Source organism: Mus pahari, chromosome 15 (assembly GCF_900095145.1).
Source record: "Mus pahari chromosome 15, PAHARI_EIJ_v1.1, whole genome shotgun sequence".
NCBI lineage: Eukaryota > Metazoa > Chordata > Mammalia > Rodentia > Muridae > Mus > Mus pahari.
In genome coordinates this window covers 36,832,058-36,857,836 of record NC_034604.1, presented here as the reverse complement: position 1 = coordinate 36,857,836, position 25,779 = coordinate 36,832,058, and the positions used below count along the sequence as shown (strand labels likewise).

The following is a 25,779-nucleotide window of genomic DNA, read 5'->3' as shown; positions in this document are numbered from 1 at the left end:
TTTTTTTTTTTTAAAGATTTATTTATTTATTATATGTAAGTACACTGTAGCTGTCTTCAGACACTCCAGAAGAGGGCATCAGTTCTTGTTACGGATGGTTGTGAACCACCACGTGGTTGCTGGGATTTGAACTCTGGACCTTTGGAAGAGCAGTCAGGTACTCTTACCCGCTGAGCCATCTCACCAGCCTCACTCATGTAGTTTTGAGTAATCTCATTTATTCTTTTTTTCCTTTATAATAGACTTTTATTGTACTGTCTAGACCATGATAGATGGCCATGTGCTTTGGTTTCAATCATTGCTACTTTATACCTAAGAAATGCAGTTCTGCATGACAGTTGTCTTCTGGAGGGGTTTTGTCTCCCGCTCCACATCCCATAACTATATGTGTTTTTGTGGTAAGACAGAGTGTTTGTATCTTCAGGCTCTCTCTCCCTCAAGGGGCCTTGGTGGAGTTTTTGCTTTGGGTGACGTGGTGAATCTTCTACACTCAGTGTAGCATCTCAGTGGCTCCTGTCTGAGCTATTCCATGTCCAGTACTCCATCCTTGTGCTCTGACAGTAAGAGACCTCACATCTGGCTTTAAAATGCTCAGCCGAGTAGATACGAAGAACTCTGAACATTCAGTTTTTATGAAAAATTCAGTGAGACCGTTCCTTTAACAGTACAATAGACATTGAAAGCACACAAGCCATTTTACAAACAGACTAAATTAGTGGGTTGAACAGCCTAGTTTTATAGTTTTATAGAGGCTCCTCAGGTGAATATTACTCACTCTAATAAATAGGTATGTAACCTTTGAAGTTTTCAGTTTTAGATTTCTTGGCTAAAAGTGCCAAGTTTCAAGTAACTACCTGACAAATCGAGTAGTATGATTTATGGCGTTGAAGAGGTAATTGTTGGGGAGTTTCTTTGTGCACCCATCTCTCTCTTCTTCAGGAACCGCAGCAGATGTAGTAGTTGGGTGACTCCTGTGAGAATTTAAGGTTGGTACTGCCATCTTTTGATTGATTTCCAGGTTCACGGTTTCTCAGGTATTAGCATCCTCTGGCTCTTCTTGCTTTACTTGACAATTGTTTCTAAGCCCCGGTCCTGATGCTGAAGGGCTTGAGGGTGTTGTTACCTAATAGCCTGAATAAGTACTACTGCTTTCATCTGCAGCCACAACTCCCACTGCTCACATTGACCTTGATTTCTAGGACACCAGAGGGTGATCTGACAATTAACAGAGTACACTGCTAGTTATGACAAGCTGAGCCCCAAGGTCCCTTCTGCTCAAAGCTAACTTCTGGGGAGAGCCTTATTTGGGCTGGGGATGACTGACATCTAAAAGGATCACATTTGCCTTCTGCAAATGTGTTTGTGTTCTCATAGTTAGAGCCTGGTCTAGTTTCTTTACCTGTACTTCATGCCTTGTGGGGGTTTTGCCCTCATGTCATGGTTTTCTGTAACTCAGAGTCAAGCACAATGTGTGATGCACGGAAGAAACTTCTTTCCGTTTGACAAATGAATGATTGATGTTCAAGGGATTCAGGTGGTCCATACTGGAGTGGTGGAAGGGATGGGAAAAGGGCTGATACTGGCCAGAGGTCAAATAGAACTTGGGATACTCTGGGATTAGGTAGGAGTCTCGGGCAGTGATGTGGGGAGGTCTCAATTGATGTTCTTGGTCACCTGTGTGCTCTAGGATCTGGGAATAGTTGACTTGAGCTCTATCACAGAGTGATATGAAGACTTAGTAAGGTCCCAAGAGGGACTGGTCTACTCTTGGAGGGCTTAAACACAGAGTGAGCATGAGTTATTGTTACTAACGGTAAGTGAATGTTTCTGATGTTGAATAGCTCTTAAAAGGAACCATGCTTGAAAGCTGGTGATCACTGAGTTGGAAACAATGATGTTTAGCCAAGACAGCATTCTGTAGCACTTATAAGTGAGAGCTTTTGAAATATCTTAGTGGACATCTATTGATTTTTTTTAAATCCTCTATTGGTTTAGAGTTGTGTCTTATTCCAAGGTTCAGAGGGGAATTAAGAAGTATAAATATGTTACAGAGAGTCAAGTTTTATAGAGGCGCCAGATGAATTTGCCTAGAAGCTTTGCAAACTTTGATAACCAGCCGTTGTCCTGTGGCCTTACTGATAAGCAGATACGGAGCTGCACCCCTATTTTTTTTGCAAAGTCCTTGTTAATCTTGTAAAGCGTGACAGGAAGTTGATAATCTTATTCTCCAGCAAACAGCAAACATTTCCCAGTGGAAAAAAATTCTTGCTAAAAGGCATAGGGAACTCAGCAGCCTCTAGAATGTATGTGAGAGGAATGGTGGATGAAGGGAAGGGGTGAAGAAGGGCGACTTCAGAGAGAATGATGCATGACAAAGGGTTTGCTACCATCTGCTCTCAGGGACCACATGCCATGGGCACATTTCTTCTTTGTGTGTTACTTTTGCCTTTATAATAAATTAAATACTTAGAATATTAAAATGATAGTGTTTCATCAGCCAGGCAATGATGTGGTGCAGAACCCAAGATCCCAAGACAATCAAGAGGAACTGGTGAAGTCCATTGTCAGGAACTCATTGACCCAGAAACTTGGATGTCATCAGAGCTGGGCTGTATTTTGTCACTGTGACAACATTTCAGAGGGGGAAAAAAAACCCTACTTAATGGAGGCACCGTTTATTTTGTCTTCAGACATTCCAGTGCATGGCCAGCTGGTTCTGTTGCTTTCTATCAAGCTTGTGACAGGGTTTATATCATTAAGGAGGGACATGGTAGAGAAAAGCCACTCACCTCTCAGCATCCAAAGGGGAGGGGAGGAGAGAATGAGCCTGAGCTACACACTTCAGAGGTCTTCATGTTGTATTTCCTCCTTTCCATCTGCTTCCCAATCTCAAAACAGGTTAAGAGAGCAGTCCTTTCATTATCTTAAACTTACCTCAGTCCACTCACTTCCCAAACGCCCCATCTCTATATGCTGTATTTGCGATCAAGCCTTGCACAAATGAGCTTCGCATGGATGTGCCATAGAAGTGGGGTGTGGGTTAGTTTTTTATTGACAACCAAAAGAGTAGACAGTTGAGAAAATGCTTCTATCAGTTTGGCAGGTAGGTTAAGTCTGTTGGGACATTTTATTGCTTAATGATTGATGTGGGAGGGCCCAGTCCACTGTGGGTGGTGTCATCCCTGAGCAGGTAGTTGCTGGATTACATAAAAAGGCAAGGTGAACAATTGTGTGTCACCTAGAGCACCTTATACAGATGGCTTTATTCAACGGTGGGACAATTCAAGTAGTAGGTGTTAATCTCATTTTACAGAGGAGTAGAACTTTTAGAGAGGTTCAGGGATGTACTTATGTGATAGGGAAGCCAGGTGAGATGAAGATTCAAGAGGATTTTAGGAATGGCCTCATCAATCCCTGTCCTGAAATGGTGTCTGTCTGTCTGTCTAGAAGTAGGTAGCCTGTGTATTTACTTATGTTAGCTGAAAACTGTGAGAGCTCTGTGGATTGTGTGGGTTTCCAGGGATCATGGTTACAGAAATGGGTTTTGCTAAATAGCATGGGCAAGACCACATGATCTGGCATGGTGGGAGCAAGTCACAGCCAGGGGGTGGCCTGTAACAGTGTTAGACCTGTGGATTGTTCAGTGAGCGAGCCTGCTGACTGCAATGTCCTGTGTCTCCTTTGTGGCATCCTGCTTTCTGTGTGGCTATAGAAGGCCCTAAACTCTAATTGGAACTGAGATGACATCAAATCATGACTCCAGTAGAATATTTTCCCGCCCTTCAAAGGCACTTTAATTAAATTTCCATCGTGAAGATAATTAGACATTAGATAAGATTTGCCACACCCAGGCAGCCAGTAATCAAGGCCAGGATCTTATTAAGAGACTCTGCTTTTCTGGAAACTGACCTTTTGAGCTTTCTGAGTCTGTGGTCCTGTGAGCTGAGGAATAGTCTTCATGTTCCCCTCCCCTCCGCCCCCGGAGCCTTATTTCCCCAAATTTAAAAGGAAAAATATCTTAAGTAGTCAAGAAAGGAGTCTTGGTTGTTTAAACTACTGTTAATTTTCAGAGCTCCTAGATTTCGAATGTGTGCTCTTTTGCATGGTTCTGGTGTGCTATATGTCGAATTGCCTGTGTATGGACAAAAAAAAAAAAAACCAAAAAAAAAAAAAACAAACCAAAAAAAAAACCCAAAAAACTGCTCCTGGCACTGCCTAAGTGAGCCAGTCTCATTCACAGATGTTGCCCTGTTGCTGTTGGCTGCTTTCTCAGCTGGTGAAGACTGCCCCCTACTGACCTTAGCAGCTGTGTAATTTCCTTGACAAAGTAATCTACATCTCTTTTTCTACCCTTTTTCCTTCCTAGTGCATATAGTGATTTCTTACTACATACTAGTTTTTATGATTGAAATTGATGTAGTAATGGAGAAAAAAAAGGAGTTAATTCTACTTGGGAAAAAATTTGGACTTCTTTAGTAAGACATTTGACTGCTAGACACTATAGTGACCTGTGGACATTCATCAGGGACTGACGAGCGGAACTGTAACACTTGTGACTGATGATCTCCTGGACTATCAGTGAGTAGGGACAGAGAACGGGGAAGGTTTTGAGGTTATGTGTGATGGCTCTGCAAGGGATCAATCCTTCCACCCTTGGGTAAGTTTTTCAACCTCTCTTTAGTACAGTTTCTTGATATTTATATAGAGAAACTAATTTTCAAAGCATAGCAGCCTCTGGGAATGTGCAGTCTAGCGTGTGATGAACACGGTCACCATGGAAAGGTTTGAGTGTGAACAAGAGTGTAGAAAACATGTGTAAGGTGAGTGTGAGGCAGTCCTGTCTGTAGGCGTGACAGAGAGGAGGAAACCCTGAATCGCCATGTGTGCCTCTTGTTATAAACACCACCCACTTCATGTGCAGGCTAGGGAGAAAGAACCAACCTTCCAGAGTGTGGGCGACCCACATGGTGATAAAGGATGGGCCAACCCATGTTAGCTACACTTTGGCTGAAAGTGGCTCTTGGTTGCACAGAACACATTCAGAATGTTTTACTTCTATAGAAATGGTAGTCATGGCTTTACTATTAATTTTATATGATTGCTAAAGTTATACATACCCAGTATATGAGATTTATAAACCCCAGGAGAGTATAATAAATAAGTACCAGCTCTAGTTCTAATGCTTACTGATTTTGTTAGCATTGTATCTGTCGGACTGTCTGTCTATCCTGTTTTGTTTCTTCTTTTAAAGTTTATTTATTGTGTATAGGTATTTCATTTGCGTGTTGTCTGTGCACCATGTAAATTGTCTGTCGAAGTCAAGAGAGCATTACAACCTCTGGGACTGGAGTTACAGATGGTTGTGAGCTGCCATGTAGGTGCTGGGACTCGAACCCAGGTTCACTGGAAGAGCAGCCAGTGCTCTTTTTTTTTTTTTTTTTTTTTTTTTTTTTTTTTTTTTTTTACAGCCAGTGCTCTTAACAACTGAGCCATCTCTCCAGCTCCGTTTTTTGTTTTCTTTTAAAATCTGTGTGTGCATGTGTGGGTTTGTGCGTGTGCGCGTGTGTATGTGTGTGTGTGTGTGTGTGTGTGTGTGTGTGTGTGTGTGTGTTAGGGGATGATAGCTCACTAAGGCTAGAGGATGTCCCTGGTTGTTGGGTCTCCTCACTTTCTGCCTTGTTTGGGAAAGGATCTCTTATTTGCCATGTCCTACAGTTACTGGGGTAACTGGCTTATGAGCTTTTGGAAGTTTCCTGGGCTTCTCCTGTCGCCACTTCCCATCTTGTCATAAATGCTTTGGGATTACAGACATGATCTACGGCATCCAACTTTCCATGGGTGCTGGGGATCTGAACTCAGGTCCTCCCACTTGTATAACTGTTTATCTAGTGAGCTACCTCCTCAGACCTAATTCATTCCCGTTTTTTCAGTGAACACCAACCAGAAGAAAACAGCTGACATTAAACTATGATGCATAACCAGCTGTGCTTCTCAGAGACATTTCAACAGACGCTCGTCCTGACAAGAGGCAGTTGGGATGGTCTTGTGTCACAAGGAGAAGGTGCTCTGGTGCTTTTGAGTCATTGAAAAAATGCAGCGTTTTCTTCTCTGACAGTCTTAAAATACAGCAGAGTGAACTCCTGTCTTTTGGATGGCAAGGACGTGACCCTCTTTACCGCCTGCTGCTCTCTGACATGCGGATAAACCTTGAGCACGCTTTTCTGAGGATTCACTTCTCAAACTGGCAGAAAGAAACACTGGTTAGAATAGGATCTAAGAGAGACTTTGATTAACCCCCTCACCTACACTTGCTTGAGGACCGAAGAGTTCATCTCCCGAAGAGCAGGAGTCTCTTCAGCTACCCATTTTTAAATATTAAAATCATGGTAAAAGTCTACACCGACTAATCCTGAATAAAGATAGGAGAGATTAATGTCACTAGAATGTAGTTTTACATGAACAAAGCACTTCAAGTGAGCTTAAGGCTAAGAAGCTGCTTAGACGGGGGTATGTGTCCGATTGGGTGGGATAACGCTGTGTGTGTGTGTGTGTGAGAGAGAGAGAGAGAGAGAGAGAGAGAGAGAGAGAGAAGAGCAAGGTAGGAGGTGAGAGGGAAGAGGCCTAAAGTTGTAGATTTTTGCTGTGATCTAAATGTATGTGCTGCTGTTAGATTCAAGGAAGAGTTTATGGGCTGGGGATGATTCTAAGCCATGGGGAACTTGTCTTCTTGCATCAGGCCCCGGATACTTAGCACTGGGGGAAAAAAAATGGAAAAGACAAGGTCATACTACCCATGTCGACAAAAACCACGTCTTGCTAAGTCCAGTGTTTCTCAGAATCTTTTTTTGTGTATCTGAGCGCATGTATGGATACATACATATGTGTATATGTGTATAGGTAGATGCATGTGTATATACACACAGGAACATAGGCAAAGGAGACTTGGGTCCTTTCTTTTTTTCTGTAAGATATAAACAGGTAAGGAGAACAGAGAAAATATTTTCTCTACGGAGTCGTCTGTTTGCGAAGATTTCTAGCTAGTTCATTTAACAGATGTGGTCGTCCTCATTGAGTGGAAGAATTGCCCTGCAAATGGGGCCTAAGGACTTGTCTACAGGCGTCAGTGGTGGCAGCAAAGGTCAGTGGCGCTCTGACAGCTGTTAATCCGTGTCATTTATTCTGCAGGGAAGTCTTTTTCCTTGGGATAACATCTATCTCTGAAGCCTGAGGCTCCTTTCAGTCTGGTGTCTGCCTACCTTTTCACTTTTACCTCCCACACCATACAGTTCCTGCGACTCTCACGGGATTGATGAAGCCTGTGCTATGTATGGGCATTTTCAGATAATGGGTGGGTACGTGCATGTGCAAGGTAGGGGTTTTGTTGTTGTTGTTTGTTTGTTTTTGTTTCTGTCACCTTGACCCAAGCTAGAGTCATCTGAGAGGGAACCACAGTTGAGAAGATGCCTCCATCAGACTGGACTGTAAGCAAGAGTATGAAGTATCTTCCTGAGTAACTGATTGATGTTGGACTGTCTGTCCTGGGCGCTATAAGATAGAAAGCTTTCTTTCTTCCCCAAGCTCCTTTTTGGTAATGGCTTTTATTGCAGCAATAGGGCAGTCTAGGGATGTGGCTCCTCAGGTGGTGTCTGAGGCTTCAGATTTTGTGCCTGGGCCCTTACAGGTTTTCTGTCTTAGAAAGCTTTGCCTCGGGGCTGGTGAGATGGCTCAGAGGGTAAGAGCACCCAACTGCTCTTCCAAAGGTGCAGAGTTCAAATCCCAGCAACCACATGGTGGCTCACAACCATCCTTAACAAGATCTGACNCCCTCTTCTGGAGTGTCTGAAGACAGCTACAGTGTACTTACATATAATAAATAAATAAATAAATAAATAAATAAATAAATAAATAAATAAATAAAAGAAAGCTTTGCCTCCATCGGCCGAGGCTGACACTCTTCCACTTGCCCTTTTTTATTTCCTGTTAAAACAATGTGATCCTGGAAGAATCTTTAGTTCTCAGTATGGCATGGGAAAGGAAAACCAGGTGGAGACTTAAAAGGTCTTGAAGTGAAGGGTGAGCCCCAGTTAGCAGGTGCCTTAACTGAAAATGTTTCTTAGTATCACTGGCATTTTAAAAAGGAATGTTTTGTTTTTATAGAACCAATATTCAAGGCTGTCGTTTGTGTGTGGTATGTATGTGTATGTTGTATGTGTGTTTGTATGTGTATGTGCATGTGCATGTGAATGTGAATGTGCATTTGTATGTGTATGTGTGTGTGTATGTGAATGTGTGTGTGCATGTGCTTGTGAATGTGCATGTGTGTGTGTGTGAGTAAATGTGTATGTGCATGTGTATATGTGCATGTGCATGTGCATCTGTGTGTGTGTGTGTGTGTGTGTGTGTGTGTGTGTGTGTAGGCCAAAGGAAGACATTGGTTGTCTAGCTTAATTTCCTTGAGACAGGATCTCTCACTGAACCAGGAGCTAGGCTAACAGCCATCAAGTCCCACTGATCCTCTGTGTCCACCTGCCATAGCCCGTGGGGGCTACAGACAAGTGTGAGTTGTTACACACACACACACACACACACACACACACACAGTATATGAGTACACTGTGGCTCTCTTCAGTCATACCAGAAGAGGGCATCAGATCCCATTACAGATGGTTGTGAGTCACCCTGTGGTTGCTGGGAATTGAACTCAGGACTTTTGGAAGAACAGTCAGTGCTCTTAACCACTGAGCCATCTCTCCCGCCCTATACATAGTGTTTTAATGTGGGAATTTGAAGTCTGCTCTTCATGCTGCCACTGAAGTCCTCTTATCCACTGAGTCCTTTCCATAGCTCTGCAATATTTTTATGTGTGTGATTATATGCAATATATAATGTAGAGCATATAGTAACTGTGAAGTCAGTGGTTTCAACAAATGAACTAGGCCAGTTCAACGATAGCCCAAGTCTCCAGCGGGGATGCGTACACTCAGCTTTTGTATAGCTAAGGAATCTCAATTTCCTTTTCATTCTTGGAAGGTAGTTTCGCAGAGTTCTCGGCTTATTTATTTATTTATTTTTTTAGTTGGTGTGCTGAATATATTAACCCAATTCTCGCTGGCCTACAAAGTTTCCGATGGGAAAAAGTACAGTCCCCTGCCTGCCTCCCAGAACCCCCCTGAATTCCACAGGTTACTTTTCTCTCGATGCTTTCAATAGTCTTCCTGTGACCTTTCATACGGGATAATGTGTCTGATGCCGATTTCTTTAGATGCCTCCTAGTTGGAGTTGGTTGAGAATTTGAATTTTTGCGCATATTTTGTCTTTCAAAATCTGGGGGTGTCTGGATCAGCATTGCTTTGTATAATCTCTCATCTCCGTTTTCAATGATTTCTCCTTTAAGACTCCACACGTGTGTAACATAATAGAATATGTAAGTGACATGGGCCCACCTGACACCATCCATAGATCTTCAAAGCCCTCACCAGGTCTCTTCATCTTTATGTCTTCAACAGCCTGTCCTCAAGTCCCTTGATACTGTTGCTTTCTCTCCTTTAAGTGGTTTATCTTTGTTGATATTCTCATCTTGTTCATGCTTCAATTTCCTGAATTTATTTAGTTGTTTGATTTTTTTTTTTTTTTTTTTTTTGCCTAATTGAACATCTTAAAAATAATTATTTCAAATTCGTTGTCAGGTGATTTATGTACCTGTTACTTTAGGGTGAGTTTCTAGACATTTATTTGGTTCTGTGACTGGGCCATTTTCTCGTGGTGTGTGTGTGTGTGCGCGTGCGTGCACGCGCCCGCCCATAAGTTCTGTGTTCTTTTAGAGAGATTTGGGTCTATGAAACAATAATCACCTCTCCCATTTATCATGGGCTGGCTTTTTACAGAAGAGCCTCACAAATCAGCCAGGCAAGAGAGTGTGCAGGCCTCTCAAACTTCTTCCAGATATCTTCCTTCTCTGGAACTTAATGTGACTTCACAGATGCAGAAGAAGGCTCTATTATTAGGAGCCGGCATTCTTTTGTTTCTGCCTATGATCTGTTTAGGGTACTGTAGGTTCTTCAAGGCTGTACCTACTTGCTGTGTTGGCTTTTTTCCTCTGTGACCACCAAGCCTCCAAGTATACTGCTTCCTCCTCCCCACCCCCACCTTGAGTCATGTCCCCTGGACTATGCTTGCTGAAGTCAGTGTTGAAAGAACATTTATCTCCTTTCGCTTTTGTGGGAGAAACAGGCTTTGTAGTTTTCTCCCCATTTCTGCTTGCTTCGGTAGTTGGGAGGCGCTATCAGTGGTTGGCAGCTAGTTTAGATGGATTAAGGAACACCTAGGGCAACAGTGAGGCTCAGGGTTGAGTGTCTGTAAGAACTTCTCCAGTCTGAATTAAGCTAGACTGGGGAAAATTTGCACTGGATGTGGGTGACACTAACCCTTTGCACTGAGGTCCTGACTGGAGGCAAAAAAGGGAAAAGAGGAAAGCCGGCTGAGTGTCTTGTTTTGTTTTGTTTTTTTTCCCCTCCTGGTTTGTGAATCCTGTAGACAGGTAGCTTCCCAATGGTATGGAGCAGAGCTGGCCAGGCAGCTAGACTTTCCCCACCATGATGGTTTATTTTATGAACCAAGACCTGAAACACCTCTCCTCCCAGCCCAGCATGGTTCTGTGCGCCTGTAACTTAGCACTTGGGAGCTGGCGACAGTATGATCAGGGTGTCAAGGCCAGTCCCTAGCATGCGGACTTTGAGGGCAGCCTGGGTCACATGACACCTGGTCTCGTCCCAAGTGACTGTAAACAGACAGTATAACCCTCTCCTTCCTGCACTTGTTTGCCACAGGCATTTTGTCACAGTTTTTTTTTTTTTTTCAGTAGAAAAGTCGCTCCTACAGTAAGCAATAGCAACCCACTTCTCCCTTTCTTGGGCACGCCTATTCTCCATTCTGCCATCACTTGGGGTGTACCCTACCTCCTAACTGGTTTCAGGAGGTCTCACAAAGGTAATTTTGTTTGTCTATTTTTGCTAAATCATTGTTTTCATGGGAGGATAAGAACTGGAGGCTTCCTGTCGTCTTGTATCATTCCCAAGTGTAATCTAGATCTCTGTTTTATGAGATGGGGATAATGGATATTACTAGAACTTTGGTAATTAAAGTAATAGAAATGCTAACATATCTGCCTCCTGTCACTTCTGCAATAAGGATTCAATACCTATTGCAGACTTTGGCTTTGCAGTCTCTGCTTATCTCTCTCTCTCTCTTTAGCAACGGTTGCTAGCATTTAGCAAAGGCTTAGCACACGTTCGTCATTCTTCATATCTGTGTTATATGCATAAACTCCTTTGTTATCACAGTTGTAAATAGGCAATGCTGGCATCCCATTTACATATGAGAAAATTGGTTATAGAAAGTAGATATTTTATTCAAGGTCAAGAAGCGTAAACTGGTCTCAAGGCTCAATTTTTAAGAGGCATTGTACTTTTAAACTACATTTATTGTCATGGAGGAAGTTTAAGTTAGTCATATAATGAAAGGGGCTCTTGGTCCTGATTGCTGTGAAAATAAATGTATTGGATGCTGCTATGTACACTGAGCTATAGTCCCCTCAACTGCAAACTAAGTGATAGTTTTAGCCAGGCGGGCTGGTGCCATGCTTCTGTTCTAGTGGCAGGCAGAGTCAGGTGAGTCTCTGAGTTCAAGGCCAGCCTGGTCTACAGAGATCCAGGACTGCCAGAACTATGTAGTGAGAGTCTGTCTTGAGAAATACAGCACCCTTCCTCCAAAGAGTGATCATTTTTTTAAACCATTTTTATTTTGAAATTTATACATGGATTTAATGTTTTTAATCATATCTACATCCTTCCCAACTCCTTGAGTCCCTCCTTCCCTTTCAACTTCATATTCTCTTCATCTGTAATTGTAAATGCTCTCTCTCTCTCTCTCTCTCTCTCTCTCTCTCTCCTGAGTCCAATTAATATTGCCCATCTGCACACGAGTGTATGGCTGACCACTTAGACATGGCCAACCTATCAGGGGCTTGTCTGTGAAGAAAACTTGAGTCTTTCTAAGAAACTGTGGATTGCCTCTAGTTGGTAACTAGGGGTCACCCTTGTGAGCCCTTGTCCCATCCATGCTGGAACGCTGACTGGTGTCGTCTTGTACAGGTTTTCTTCAGCCAGCCTTAGCTGATGAGGGTCTGTGGGTGGGGCATCTTCATCATATCCAAAAGGCGTCAGTAATCCCTGTTCTCTGGCTCTGACAATTTTTCTGTCCCTCTTCTCAGATGTTTCAGGGGTCCTGTATAGATGATCCATGTATAGAAGGGAACTCTATGGGTATTTGGTTTCTGCCCTTCGGTCAGGCGAAGTTCTTTGCAAATAGCGTTCATCTGCTGCAAAAAAATACGACTTCTTCATTGAAAGATGAGAGCTGCCCTGATCTATGGGCTTGAGAATTAAGTGTTTAGAAAGCAACTGGAAACTCATCTGTTGAGCAAAAATGGTTGTGGTAGCTTTTGGAAGAAGCATTTTGTATGGTGAAACAAATATTCTTTAATTCAAATGATTGTTTATACTGAATAAACTGTATATAGTTAGGTCAACCTCAAATAGAATATTTTGTTGTAACAAGTAGTTTCTCAATTATTATGAATATTATTTTGTGTTAATTATAAATGGTAATTATGCTGCTGAAGGTGTCTATAATTTACATATCCAAATGCAAAGTGACACGAAAGATGAATTTTTTGACAATTACATGGAAAAACTGGGTTGTGTAGTATTTATGCCCATCACCTTTCCTTTCCCTTCTCCCACGCTAGTTGACTCTTCTTAACTAGTCTCCCTCCTAGGCTCATAGCTTTGCTTTATTTTATTTACTTTATGCATATGCATATTTTATACAGATGAAAATTCATGCAGGTGAATTTTGTGTCTTTTTTTTTTTTTCCAGGACAGAGTTCATTCAAACAGGCAGAATTTCAATCACAGGGGCTGGATTTCTCAACTGTATTTTGGAAACTTTTGCTAGTACGTTCTTAAGACAAGGAGCCCAGAAGGTATGCTTGCTTCTACTTTGAACTAATGTTCATTTTAAGAAAATGTGGAAGTTTCAGTTGGGTATTGACTAAGACATAGTAGAAGAGTGTCATGTACGGATCTGTTACCAATAGGGGAGTTAATGAGTAAACATATACCCAGAATTTCTCTTAATAATTGCTATTTAAGTCAAGACTCAACCTTTCTCCTGTGAGCCCAGACTGAACAGGTCTGAATATGTTCTAAGGAGCACTGCCCAGGGATGCTGAGCTTGCTAACTTGTTCTTGGCGTTGCTGAGGGGTTTCTGTCATGGATCCAGACTGGTTTAGCCTAGGCTAGAAGGGAGTACCTGAAATCCTAGAAGGTTGGATGCCACTCTTACTCACTGAAACATTATTGTGGGGCTGGTGAGATGGCTCAGCGGGTAAGAGCTCCCGACTGCTCTTCCAAAGGTACAGAGTTCAAATCCCAGCAACCACATGGTGGCTCACAACCATCCTTAACGAGATCTGACTCCCTCTTCTGGAGTGTCTGAAGACAGCTACAGTGTACTTACATATAATAAATAAATAAATCTTTAAAAAAAAAAAGAAAAAAAGAAACATTATTGTGCTTGTCTTCTGCTAGACTACACTATGTGCAGTTGTTAAAAAAGAAAAAAGAAAAAAGAAAAAAAAAGAAAAGAAAGAAAGGAAAAATAACACCACTATTCTCCTATCTGCAAAACTGCGACCTCAAAATAATGCCCCTGGCGAGAAAATTAATTTTATCACTATGTTGCTGACTGAGTTGACTCCTTGTTCATCTATTAAATCCCATATTAGAAAAGCCATAATAATAATTAAGTGTAATTGTTTTGCACATAAGTCTATTCATCAAAAAGAAGGGATCCCTTTTGGGAGAGATAATATTTAAAAGTTGAGTTGAGGCTTCTTGTTATTAAATTGGCTGCATATAGACATATGAGAAAAAAAAAGTCCTTTCTGGTAGTTTGTATGAAAGGTGATAGGAGGATGTTTGCACCCTGGGGGATTAGGGGTGCTGCACCTGAGATAAATACATGTTCCACTCACCCGAGTGACTTTGTAATTTATCTGTCTTAAGTCTGAACCTGCGAATACTTGTTAATCATGCCTTGATCCCCATTTTATCAGTGAAAGATGATTATATAAGGATGTCCCATACAGTTCTTCCATCTCGCTTATCTTCTTTCTTCTTACGGGAGAGTACCTGCCTTGTGCTAGGAACTGTGTTGAATGTGGGAAATGGATTTATTCTGTCACAGGAGTAGTAAAATTGACTTCACATAGATGGGTGTGCTGGGGCAGACTTGTGTTGTGCCTTTGCTGCTTGTATATGTTAGGATTCTTTGGTTGTCAGTGACAAAGCACACTTTAGGTTGGTCATTGGCACAGGACAAGGACACTGAAACTGGCTGATGGCTTCAGGAAGGGCTGTCCTGAGTGGGAGCTTCTGAATATCTCTGTAGGATTTGTTCTCCAACCCAGTCTATCCCTGACTGTAGAGATGCTTGTGTGCTTGGGTTCTTTTCCTTGCAGCCTTGTTCTTTCTGTTTAGTGGGATGTGGGTCTCCACTGTCCGGGTGTTATGTTGAATAGAGTTCTAGCCAATGAAAAGACTGCCTGCATCTATGTATTCATGTATCTATGTGTCTATGTATCTATGTATGTATCTATGTATGTATGTATGTATGTATGTACGATCCATCCATCCATCCACCCATCATCTATCTGTATGTATCTATCTCTATCTATCATCTATGTCTATGTATCTATCATCTTTGTTCATTCATTCATTTGTTCCTTCTTCCTTCTCTCTTTTCTTCCTTTTCTTTTTGTTTCTGTTAGCAAAATGACTACCCATTTATTTCTTCTTTTTCTAATGTCTTTGGAAGAGGGCCTTGCTTGGAAGCAGACCAAACAGGACTAGGAGATTGAGTGACCTTCTTCTCTGCCATGACAATGGGGATCAGGGCTGAGGTCTCTTCTCATAGAAAATATTCCCTAAGCATTTTTTGTTCCTAGTATGTCCTCATGGTAAACTCTGTACCCTAATGGGAGAGTGAGAGAGCGAGAGCGCGAGCGCGAGAGCGAGAGCTGGTATTTGAACCCAGGTCCATGCTTGCACAAAGAATGTTGTTACCCACCAAACCATCTCTTCAGTCCCAGCTTTATTAATCTTGATCCTCATTCCCCCATAACCTCTGATACTTGACAGCGCCTGCGCAGTGTGTGTGTGCAACTGAATAGACCGGAAATGGAATGCACAGTGGAGTGCCTTGTTAGCCTCTCATGAATATTCGCTGGAGCAAAACCAACAATACCCAGTGACTCTAATGTTTTAACCCAAGGAACCCTTTATTTTTTTATTACATTCAGAAGTAAGAGCATATATCCAACCCCGCAAGCTTCTCTAACTTTGCCTTCTGAAGAGGCTAAGTTTAATTAGCTTTTCCGTTTTAGAAAGCATCCATGCTTACGTGTCTTTTATCTCTTGCTCACGTGCTGATGTTTCTAGGGCCAGCCTGCCTTTCTGGTAAACCTCAGAGCTGTGCCTACACAACTGGTTTCTGTCCTTGTGCCCGTGCCAGGGTCTTAAGGTGACTGTACTTTCCCTTTTGAACTCTGTCCTAGAAGTTGTTTAGCAGAGATAATGGCAGGAGCCTATAGCTTTTTTTCCTAGTAAAAGCAAAACTAGGTTCTCAAACTTTTTATGTTTGTAAGTTAACGTCGGGCTGTTGTTGTGGGGCTATAAGCTGAGGTCACTTGTGTTTCAGAGCCTCTGGGGGCTTATTCAATGGCATGTTTCCCCCTTTTCCTTTGATATCTAGTGTAGTTTGTAACTTGGGGTCCTTTCTGGCACACACACTGGATTTCACACACCAGTCAGCAGCTTCTCTCCTTTTGGATTAGATGGGTGGTTACCAGAGTTATTGATTTCCTTAGATTGTCAAGCTTCAGGTGTGCCCCTGTAGCGGGAGTGCTTGTACATTGGTGGCGGTGGTGCACCCCTCCCATTGCTTTGTGACCCAGCAGAAGTCCCTTTGCCCATTTGCTTATCTGCCAAAGAGGGATTTTTATGTATTCATAGAGATACGAGTATAGAATGTGAGGGCTTTTAAGTCGAAGCACAGAGGTCACGTATAAGCACGTGGTCTCTTTGTTTTTAAGGATGAAAAGTATCACAATCACATGCCTTTCTGTCATGCTCTCTTCTTATTATGTGTCCCTCTCCCAACACATGTGAACATGGATAGTGCACAGTACAAGATTTGAAACCTTTTCCCACTCCATAAGCATCTTTTGATGACCATCATGTGCTGGGCATTGGGTAGAGTGCTGGAGATATATTGAAGTGAGATAAATTTACAGGATGGAGACTGTGCCTTGTGCAGTTTTAGTTTGGGGGCTTGTCACTGAGGGTGAAAAGCATGGCAGACAGTGACTAATCAGCTGCTAGTGTCAGGAGCGGGCGGCGCCCGGCCTGGTGTCAGTGCTCAGTGTTCTGAGTCCGAGGAGGGTATTAAAGAGGCGGCTCTTGGGTGTGAGGGTTGTGGATGACAAGCCGGTGCCTATTGTGCATGGCCTTATCCACATCTCTGAGCAACCAGTGACATAGGAATCATGGTTCTCCTTTTATCTATGTTGGGAAACCAAGGTCCCAAGTGACAGAACGGTTTTCTCAAGGTTACAAAATTAGAAAGTAGGGCAATTGGAATGTGATCTAAAGTTTGTCTGAGCCCAGTGTGTGCTCCTGGTTTCTAACTCTGGTCCCATCTGTAATCTCTGCACTCAAACTGTGTGTGTGTGTGTGTGTGGGGGGGGTGTTGGGGTTCGGCCCCGGAAGTACCTGTTTAGAATAGTCAACAAGAGCTCATGTGCATAGTGAGGAAAAAAAGGATGCAGGAAGAAGAAGCCTGGTTATGATGGAGGGACTCAAACAGGGCAGGAAAATGGTGGTGGTGGTGGTGGTGGGGGCAGCTGGTTACTTTTATAGTGCTAGAAGCAAATATCCTTTGCGTAGTCAGCAAAAAGCCTGCCTGCCACAAAAATCATGAAGACCTGACGTCAACCCCTAGAACTCGTGTTACAAAGCTGGGCTTCTAATCCCAGTGCTGAGGAGGCAAAGAAAGGTAGATCCTTGGAACTCTCTGGTCAGGCAAGCTAGCCTACCCAGTAAGCTCCAGGCCAGCGGAAGACCTCAATCAAAATACAAGGTGAGCAGCTCCTGAGGAACAACATTGGGAGCTCATCTCTTACTTCACATGTACACACGTCTGCACATACACTTGCACAAACATCACACACACACATACACACACACACACACACATGCACAGACACATACAGACAGACAGAAACACACACTCAGACACATACAGACAGAAAAACACAGATGCACACACACAGACAGATAGACATACACACAGTCAGACAGATAAAAACACACATACAGAAACAGTCACACAGAGACACACAGACAGACATAGACAAACACAGACATAAAGACGGACACATGCACAATGACAGAAAGACAAACGATATGACACATAGAAACACAGACAGACATATACACACAAGATCTTTGAGCTTTTTACTCAAGTTTATTTGTGTGTAACTTTCTTCTGTTTGAAGGGTTTCAGGTTGTTAGTTGCCCATATACAGAAACACTGTCATTTTTGTTTATTAATTTTGTATCCTAAAACTTTACTGAATTTAGTATTGTTATTCTCACATCTTTTGGGGGCAAATCTTTTAAGGATCTTTGTGTGGTAAAATCATGCTATCAACAAACATGCACATTTCTCTCCTTCCTTTCCTCCTTGAATACCCGTTATTGCCTTGGCTTGTCTGTTAGTCCTGTCTAGACTTTAGTAGTATGCTAAATACAAGTGATGAGGATAGACTATTTTCCTTTCCTCTCACAGCTTTATGCATACCACCTATAAACGATCCATTCATGTGCATCTTTCTCAAGCCTGTGCTGAACAGAGTCCATGTACGCTAAGATCTCAGCCAGTGAGCCCTGGAGAGTGTGTCTTATGGCGGGCTCCTCAATGTGGGAGGCACCACATAGATGCGTAAAAGAATCTGAGTACAGCCCCTTGGTACAAAGAATCAGAGAGATAGTAGGCAAATGCTGCTTTAATCTGTAAAGTTGGGATAATTTGTTACTCAGCAATAAATGGCCAATAGAATGGGTTTAAAAAATATCTTGTGATTAGACTCACTCTGCAGACCAGGCTGCCCTCAAACTCACATAAATTTGCCTACCTCTGCCTCCTGAGTGCTGGAATTAAATATCTGTGCCACTACACACAGCCTAGCCAGGGCTTTTCTTTCTTTCTTTTTTTTTTTTTAAAGATTTATTTATTTATTATATGTAAGTACACTGTAGCTGTCTTCAGACACTCCAGAAGAGGGCGTCAGATCTTGTTATGGATGGTTGGTTATGAGCCACCATGTGGTTGCTGGGATTTGAACTCTGCACTTTTGGAAGAGCAGTCGGGTGCTCTTACCCACTGAGCCATCTCACTAGCCCCGCCAGGTGACCATGTGTATCAGACTGAGTTTTCTTTGATAGGAGGGAATTATATTATCCATTTAAAAAATGGAATCTTAAAAGGTCCAAACTAATGACCACACACCCTAAACTGACATGTCCAGATTTTTTAGATATAGCGAGCGTGTCCAAGTCAAACCTTGAAAGTCATTTCCAAGTGGTTTGACTTGCCTACAATTGTTTCTGTAACAAATATTTCACACGCTTGTTGCATGCCATCTCCGCTTCAACCTTCTGATCCGCGTGGTAAGAATGCCCATGGTACAAATAATGGGGCCTTCTACAAGAGTGGCTGAGATAACAAATTATTTTATCACACGTTGAAAAATATATTTCACAAACTTAAAGAAAGAGCATGTCTGTGTGATTGTATAATGAGAACTCTGCATTCTGAGGCATTCGTAGCTATCCCTAACCAGAGACAAACTGGCTAAAAAAGGAACACTCTTATGACAAGACTGTTATCACTGTATTATCTTCCAAGCCTCCACAGAGAAGTGAAAAGTGAATTCTGGCCAAGAAACCAAGTGGGAGCAGCTGACCAAAAACTTATGATGTAGATTTGCCTTTTTGGAAGTGGGGGCGGGGCGGGGGTGTGTTTAGCTTATGGTAACTCCTCTTGACTTGCAGAGATGGAAGCAAAGCTTCCCAGGATCGCGTTCTTTGTGGTGTAAAATGCCTTTGGGGTGATGTTAAGAGGAGGAAAGAGTTGGCTTCGGAAGCACAAATGTCTTGTCTGAATGGAAATTAGAGGCATAATAGAGTATGCACATAGATCCCCAGTTTGTCTGTAGTTTCACAGTATCATGATAAGGAGGGCAGTCACAAGGAAGTAGAGTAAAGCAGTCTTCTGACAGTGGTCTGGTGTAGGACTGGTGATCCTAAATGGTTTGAATTGAGATATATAGCCTCCATGATCAGGCAAGGATGCGAAAATCTCTAGAATTTTGACCTGATCCCTATATCTCAAGTCTAGAATTTTGACCTGATCCCTGCATCTCAAGTCCCATCAGTGGCATTAATGAGAGTCTATCCCTCATGTGCACTAAGGCAGTTAAAAAGGCACCAATTTCACCAGTGCACACTCAGTTAACATTCCTTGGGCTAACATTCTTTCAAGGATAACAATAATAGAAATTTCTAAAGTGGGTTGCTGAGGAGAACAGTCACTATGACCACTGGAGAGTGAAGCCCCAGGAGGGCACACTCTGTGCCCAGCACCTGACGGGACATAACGTATGCAGGCCATGTTATTACCGTGTGCACACACAAGTGCTTTGGAGCAAACCATAGACACCATAACCGTGAGGTTCAACCCCTGAACTGAAGAGTGTGCCTGCGTCTCAGAGGCTATTTAGGATGAAGTGGAATTCTGGGCAGGTGCTCTGTGTAGTGACTGAATGTGAAGCGTTATAGAAAGACTCGTTAGCCACTGGTCTGATATTCTAGGTGACACATGTTACAACCAAGACCCCAGCCTTTTCTCTATAAAATGGGTGATCTTAGTTTTATTCCACAGAGATTTGAAAGTTCATAAGCCTGTGAGTATGCGTGGCACATGTTAAACTTCAATAATTACTAGTATTAAAAGGCGTATTCTGATAAAAAGTGTATTTATAGGTAAATAGCTGTGTGTGTGTGTATGTGTGTGTGTGTGTGTGTGTGTGTGTGTGTGTGTGNGAGAGAGAGAGAGAGAGAGAGAGAGAGAGAGAGAGAGAGAGAGAGAGAGAGAGTCTGTGTGTGAGAGTCTGTGTGTATGAATGTAATACATGCACGAGTGTATGCATGAGTGTGGAAGACAGAGGACAACCTTGTATCACACTTCAGATACCATTCACCTTGTTTTCTGACACAGCACCTGTCCCTGAGGCCTGGGGCTCTCTGGGTAGGCTAGGCTGGCAAGGCAGTGAATGGCAGGGCTATCCGCCTGTCTGTGCCTCCCTGGCACTGGGATTACAAGTGTATGCCATCATGCCTGGCTTACTTCTATTCTGAGATTGACCTCTGGTCTTCATGTCAGCAAGACAATTACTTTACCAAGTGAGTTACAGTGCTAGCCCTGTAAACAGCCTCTTAAGTCCTTACTCGAGCATGATTTTGGTTGCTATTTTGTTGTGATAAGAGCCTACTATACTATCCCCGACTGGCCTAGAATTTGCCTAGAATTGCCTAGTTGGCCTGAAATTCATAATCTTTTTGCCTTCACTTCCAAGTTCAGGTTATAGGTGCAGGCCACCATAGCCCATGTAGATGAGATTCTAGTTGCCTTTGGAAATGTCTTGACAGTTAAGTGAGCTTGGGTGTAGGTGCTATTGCTTTCTCCTTTTGCTTCAATATTGGCTTGGGTCCAAGAACCCTGAGTAGGGGCAACAAGGGGATGAAGAAACCACTTACACATGAATGCGGAAAAGCTGGGCTCTCTGATGGAGAAATCACAGTATCCTGGGAACTCAGTTATCTAATAGAGTTGAACAGGGAGGGAGGCAGTATTGTCACATACAGATCAACAAGGAGGCAGAATTGTTATATGCAGCTGAAAAAGGAGGAGAGTCTAGCCAATCTCTGTAGGGAGCTGTCTCCAGGTCGTAAACGTCCGGGAGGAGAACGCTGTGGTGGACATTTTCAGTATACGTTGTCAGCGTTAGCACTCAGACCCAAGCAAGGCTTTGCTGTCCCGCTGAGCCTCACCCAGGGAAGGGTTTACTGTCCCTATGGATCTGGAGTCTTTGTTATGGCTGTGCCAAGTCAAATACTACTTGTTTACTCAGGATTCCTTGGTTCCCTACATCCCTTCTGTGTGTGTGCCTGTGTGTATGTGTGTGTGTGTTTGTGTGTGTGTGTGTGTGTGTGTGTGCATATGTGTGCTGTTGGAGATCAAATTTATGGCCTTGCACATACTCAGTATACAAGCACTCATTCAGTTAGCTATGTCTCCAGCCTTGGATAAGATTTTTTGATATAGAATGGTAAAGGAGAAGTTTGTGTTGTTTCTTTGTGTGTGTGCGTGTCTTTATCATTTTTAAAAATTATCAGTATTTGATTCAAGTACAGTGATGTATAAGTTATAATGTTGATGTCGCTCTTTCTGTGTGTCTCTGTGTGTTTGCATGTGTCTAGATTAATGATTTTTATTTTTTAAGAAGTTGGAATTATTCAGCCCAGCGTTTTCATTTATTGACATACTTTAGCATTTTTCCTTTGTCATTACATATTTCCTTTGTTGTTGTTATTGATGTTTTTAGACAACTTTTTACGAATAGCCTAAGCTTCTTTAAAGTCCTTGCTTGGCTCATGCTGGTGTTGAACTTTAGAGCTCCTGCCATTGCTTCCTAAGCATTGGCTTACGGCATTCACATAGTGCACATTCTTCAAAAGTTTGACAGTTTGTACAATACCCTCTTTATGTAATAGCTTTTATTATCAATTTCTACTTTTTCTGCTACTGGAAATAGAATTGGGTCAAATCTCTAAGTGTGCATGCTTCTGTTCATTTCTGATTGCCTCTTGGGTTAAGACCTTCTGTGTGTCTTAGCAAGTTCCTTTCTAAAACAATTCTGCTGGTTTACAGCCTCTTTGTCAATTCTGTTCTGGCCATCCCTGGTTTTCTTGTGAGTTGAACGAATGACTTGACATTTTAGAACTGTCAAAGGGCTGATTATTTTTAGCTCATTGAATTGTGAAGCAGATGCAAAATTACCAGCTCTGAGCCTCCGATTATCTACTCTGGAAATGATAAGTTACTGATGCTGCTGTTGGCACATCATTTGGCCTCGGTGCCCGTCTGGGCTTTTTATGTTGTGTGATGTTGATATGACTGTTCTGTGAATTGTTCAGTGGACAAAGTTCTGTCAACTGAGAGCTTTTTGTCCCATGCATACACTCTTAAAACACGGTCATTTTAAAGTCAGTGTCCCCAAGAGAGAGGAGCAGAGAAAGAAGTAATATCACTCCACACATAAGTAAAAGTAATTGGAACAGGAAGAAGGTTTCTCTGTGTAGCCCTGGCTGTCCTGGAACTCACTGTGTAGACCAGGCTGGCCTTGAACTCAGAAATCTGCCTGCCTCTGCCTCCTGAATGTGGGGGTTAAAGGCTGCTAATGCTCTTTAACCCCACTCTTGAGAGCTCAAATAGACCGATTCAGGAGATACAGATGAGTTTATTCATTTGATGCCATGAGATGCCTACTTCTTTTGTAAATTTTTTTCATCCATTTATTTTATTCCAATCATAGCCCACCCTCCCCTCTTTCCAGTCTTACCCTTACAACTGCTTCCCTCTGTTGCCCCCTTCTTTTCCTTCTCTTCAGAGAAGGAAAGCTCCCCTTGGATACCACCTTACCCCTGGGCATCTAGTAACAGCAGGACTGGGCACATCCCCTCCCACTGAGGCCCAACTAGGCAGTCCAGGCAGGGGGAACAGGATCCAATGGCAGGGAACAGAGACTAAGAGAGCCCCTGCTCCACTTGTTAGGGGACTCACATGAAGACCAAGTTGTACATTTGCTACAAATGTGTAGGTGGTCTAGGTCCAGTGCCTGCATGCTCCTTGGTTGTTGGTCCAGGCTCTGTGAGCCCCCATGGTCCCAGGTTAGTTGACTCTGTGGGTCTTCTTGTGGTGTCCTTGACCTTTCTGACTTGCTAACTTCTATACCCCATTCTTCCACAAGATTCCCTGGACTCTGCATCCATCCACTGCTGGATGAAGCCTCTCAGGAGACAGTTATGCTAGGTGTCTGTCTGTGAGCATAGCAGACAATTGGTAATAGTGTCAGCGCTTGGCTCTTTCAGATGGGATGGGTCCTAAGTTGGGACAGTCATTGGTGGCTGTTCTCTGAGTTTCTGCTCCATCTGTATCACTGCACATCTTGTAGGCAAAACAAATTTTGGGTCACAGGTTTTGTGGTGGATTGGTATCCTCCTTCCTCCTCTGGAATTCCTGCCTGTGAACAGAAGGTGGCCACTTCAGTCTCTATATTCCTCTCTGATAGGAATGTCACCTAGGTCACTCCTATAGACTCCTCATATCTTCTCCCATCCCAGGCCTCCAGCCTGTCATCAGAGATGACCCCCTCCCCTGCTGATTTCCATTCTTATTCCCATACCTCTCTTGCCCCTCTACCCCCCACACACACACCTCCCATACCTGATCACCAGCCCCTTTCCCATCCTTGCTTCCTCTCCTACTCAGGCCCTTCGCTCCACCCACCTCTAAGAACTATTTAATTTTCCCTTCTGAGTGAGATTCACCTATTCTCCCTTGGGGCCTCCTTATTTGACTGGGTCCAAGGGTCAATCGACGGGGTCTGCAAGAGAGAGAGAGTGGGGACTGAGGGGCAAGAGACTCGAAGAATGGAGACAAGACACTCTGTCTGATCAAGTCTCAAGTCTCCTTTATTGGAAGGCAACTATGGGTATATATGCACATGCTCAGGAGTGCAGCCGGAGACACTTAACCACAGGTCCAGGTTGTTTGGGAGAATGTTATCAGAGTGTGTTCAGCTGTGGTGGACTTCTTGCAAAAACATCATGCTAGGAAAATAAGTCTCTCATCAGGGTAGAAAAGTACCACCTGTAAGTAAATAGCCCGAGATGGCTGCAGGGATGATAGCTGCTTTCTGCTAAGAGTCAGCTTCTAACACTTATTACCCAATTTCTTTGGGTCTGTAGATTGTAGCATGGTTGTTCTTGAACTCATTGGTACAGGGGACGACATTCTGAACATAACATCAATAATGGTTTAGGTTCTAAGATCAACAACTGGTAAATGGGACCTCATGAAACTCAAAAGCTTTTTGTAAGGCAAAGGACACTGCCAATAGGACAGAATGGCAGCCTACAGATTGGGAAAAGATCTTTACCAACCCCACATCTGACTGAGTGCTAATATCCAAAATTTATAAAGAACTCAAGAAATTAGACATTACCAAATCAAATAACCCAATTATATAATGGGGTTACAGAGCTAAACAGAGAATTCTCAACAGAGAAATCTCAAATGGCTGAGAAGCACTTAAAGAAAGCTGCATATGTAGCAGAAGATGGCCTAATCGGCCATCATTGGGAAGAGAGGTCCCTTGGTCTTGCAAACTTTATATGACCCAGCACAGGGGAATGCCAGGGCCAAGAAATGGGAGTGGGTGGGTAGGGGAGCAGGGGCGGGGGAGGGTATAGGGAACTTTTGGGATAGCATTTGAAATGTAAATAAAGAAAATATCTAATTAAAAAAAAAAGAAATGTTCAGTGCTCTTAGTTATCACAATGAACCCTAGATTCTGTCTTACACTCTTCAAAATGGCTAAGATCAAAAACTCAAGTGATAGTACATGCTGTCAAGGATGTGGAGCAAGGGGCACACTGTTCCAGTGCTGGTGGAAGTGCAAACTTGTACAACCACCTTGGAAATCAATGTGGTTTCTCAGAAAACTGGGAATAGTTGTACCTCAAGACCCAACTATACCACTCCTGGACATATACCCAAAAGATGTCCCACTATACCACAGGGTCACTTGCTCAACTATGTTTATAGCAGCTTTATTTGTAATAGCCCGAAATTGGAAACAACCTAGATGCTCCTCAACTGAAAAATGGATACAGAAAATGGGCTCATCTACACATTTTAGCTATTAAAAAAGAAAGACATCATGAGTCTTGCAGGCAATTGGACGGACTATCATCCTGAGTGAGGTAGCCCAGAGCCAGAAAGACACATATGGTATGTTCTCACTATAAAGGGTGCTACTTCCTAATAACTTTTTTCCAGATAGGTCTGTCTTCTTGCATGGCCCCTTCCAATCAGCTCTGCTCATTCTGTTGTCACTAGAATCTTAGTCTCTTGAAACACAGCCTTCCCCAGCAGAGAAAAATGAATAATCTGTGAGTTATAATGCATTTTTGTTTTCTTTTTGACAAGAAGGCCTAGGAATCCCAAATTCTTGGATGGCTCATTTGAATCCATCTGTTTGTAATAGACTTTGCTTACCACCATAGCTTTTGGGAAATCTCTTAAATCAGCAAGCTGCAATTCTGGGATGCTTCATCTCCGAAGCAAGGTAAAATCTGGAATAGGAAGTGTTTTCCTGAAGTTCAGATGTACGTGGGGTCACTGTATGATGGTAGGAGAAACCGTGCGTACAAGGTGTAGCAAGGAGTGTGCTGACTTGCCCATGAGTTAGG

The 25,779-nt window shown here is 42.8% G+C and overlaps 1 protein-coding gene across 1 annotated transcript in view; it reads left to right on the top strand.

The window, feature by feature from the left end:
* The window catches only part of Prelid2 (PRELI domain containing 2), a 69,103-nt gene that overhangs the window by 25,264 nt on the left and 18,060 nt on the right, over positions 1-25,779 (top strand). The window contains exon 5 of the mRNA XM_029546718.1: positions 12,937-13,042. Within this exon, the coding sequence (XP_029402578.1) occupies positions 12,937-13,042 (106 nt within the window). The remainder of the gene's footprint in view (positions 1-12,936; positions 13,043-25,779) is intronic.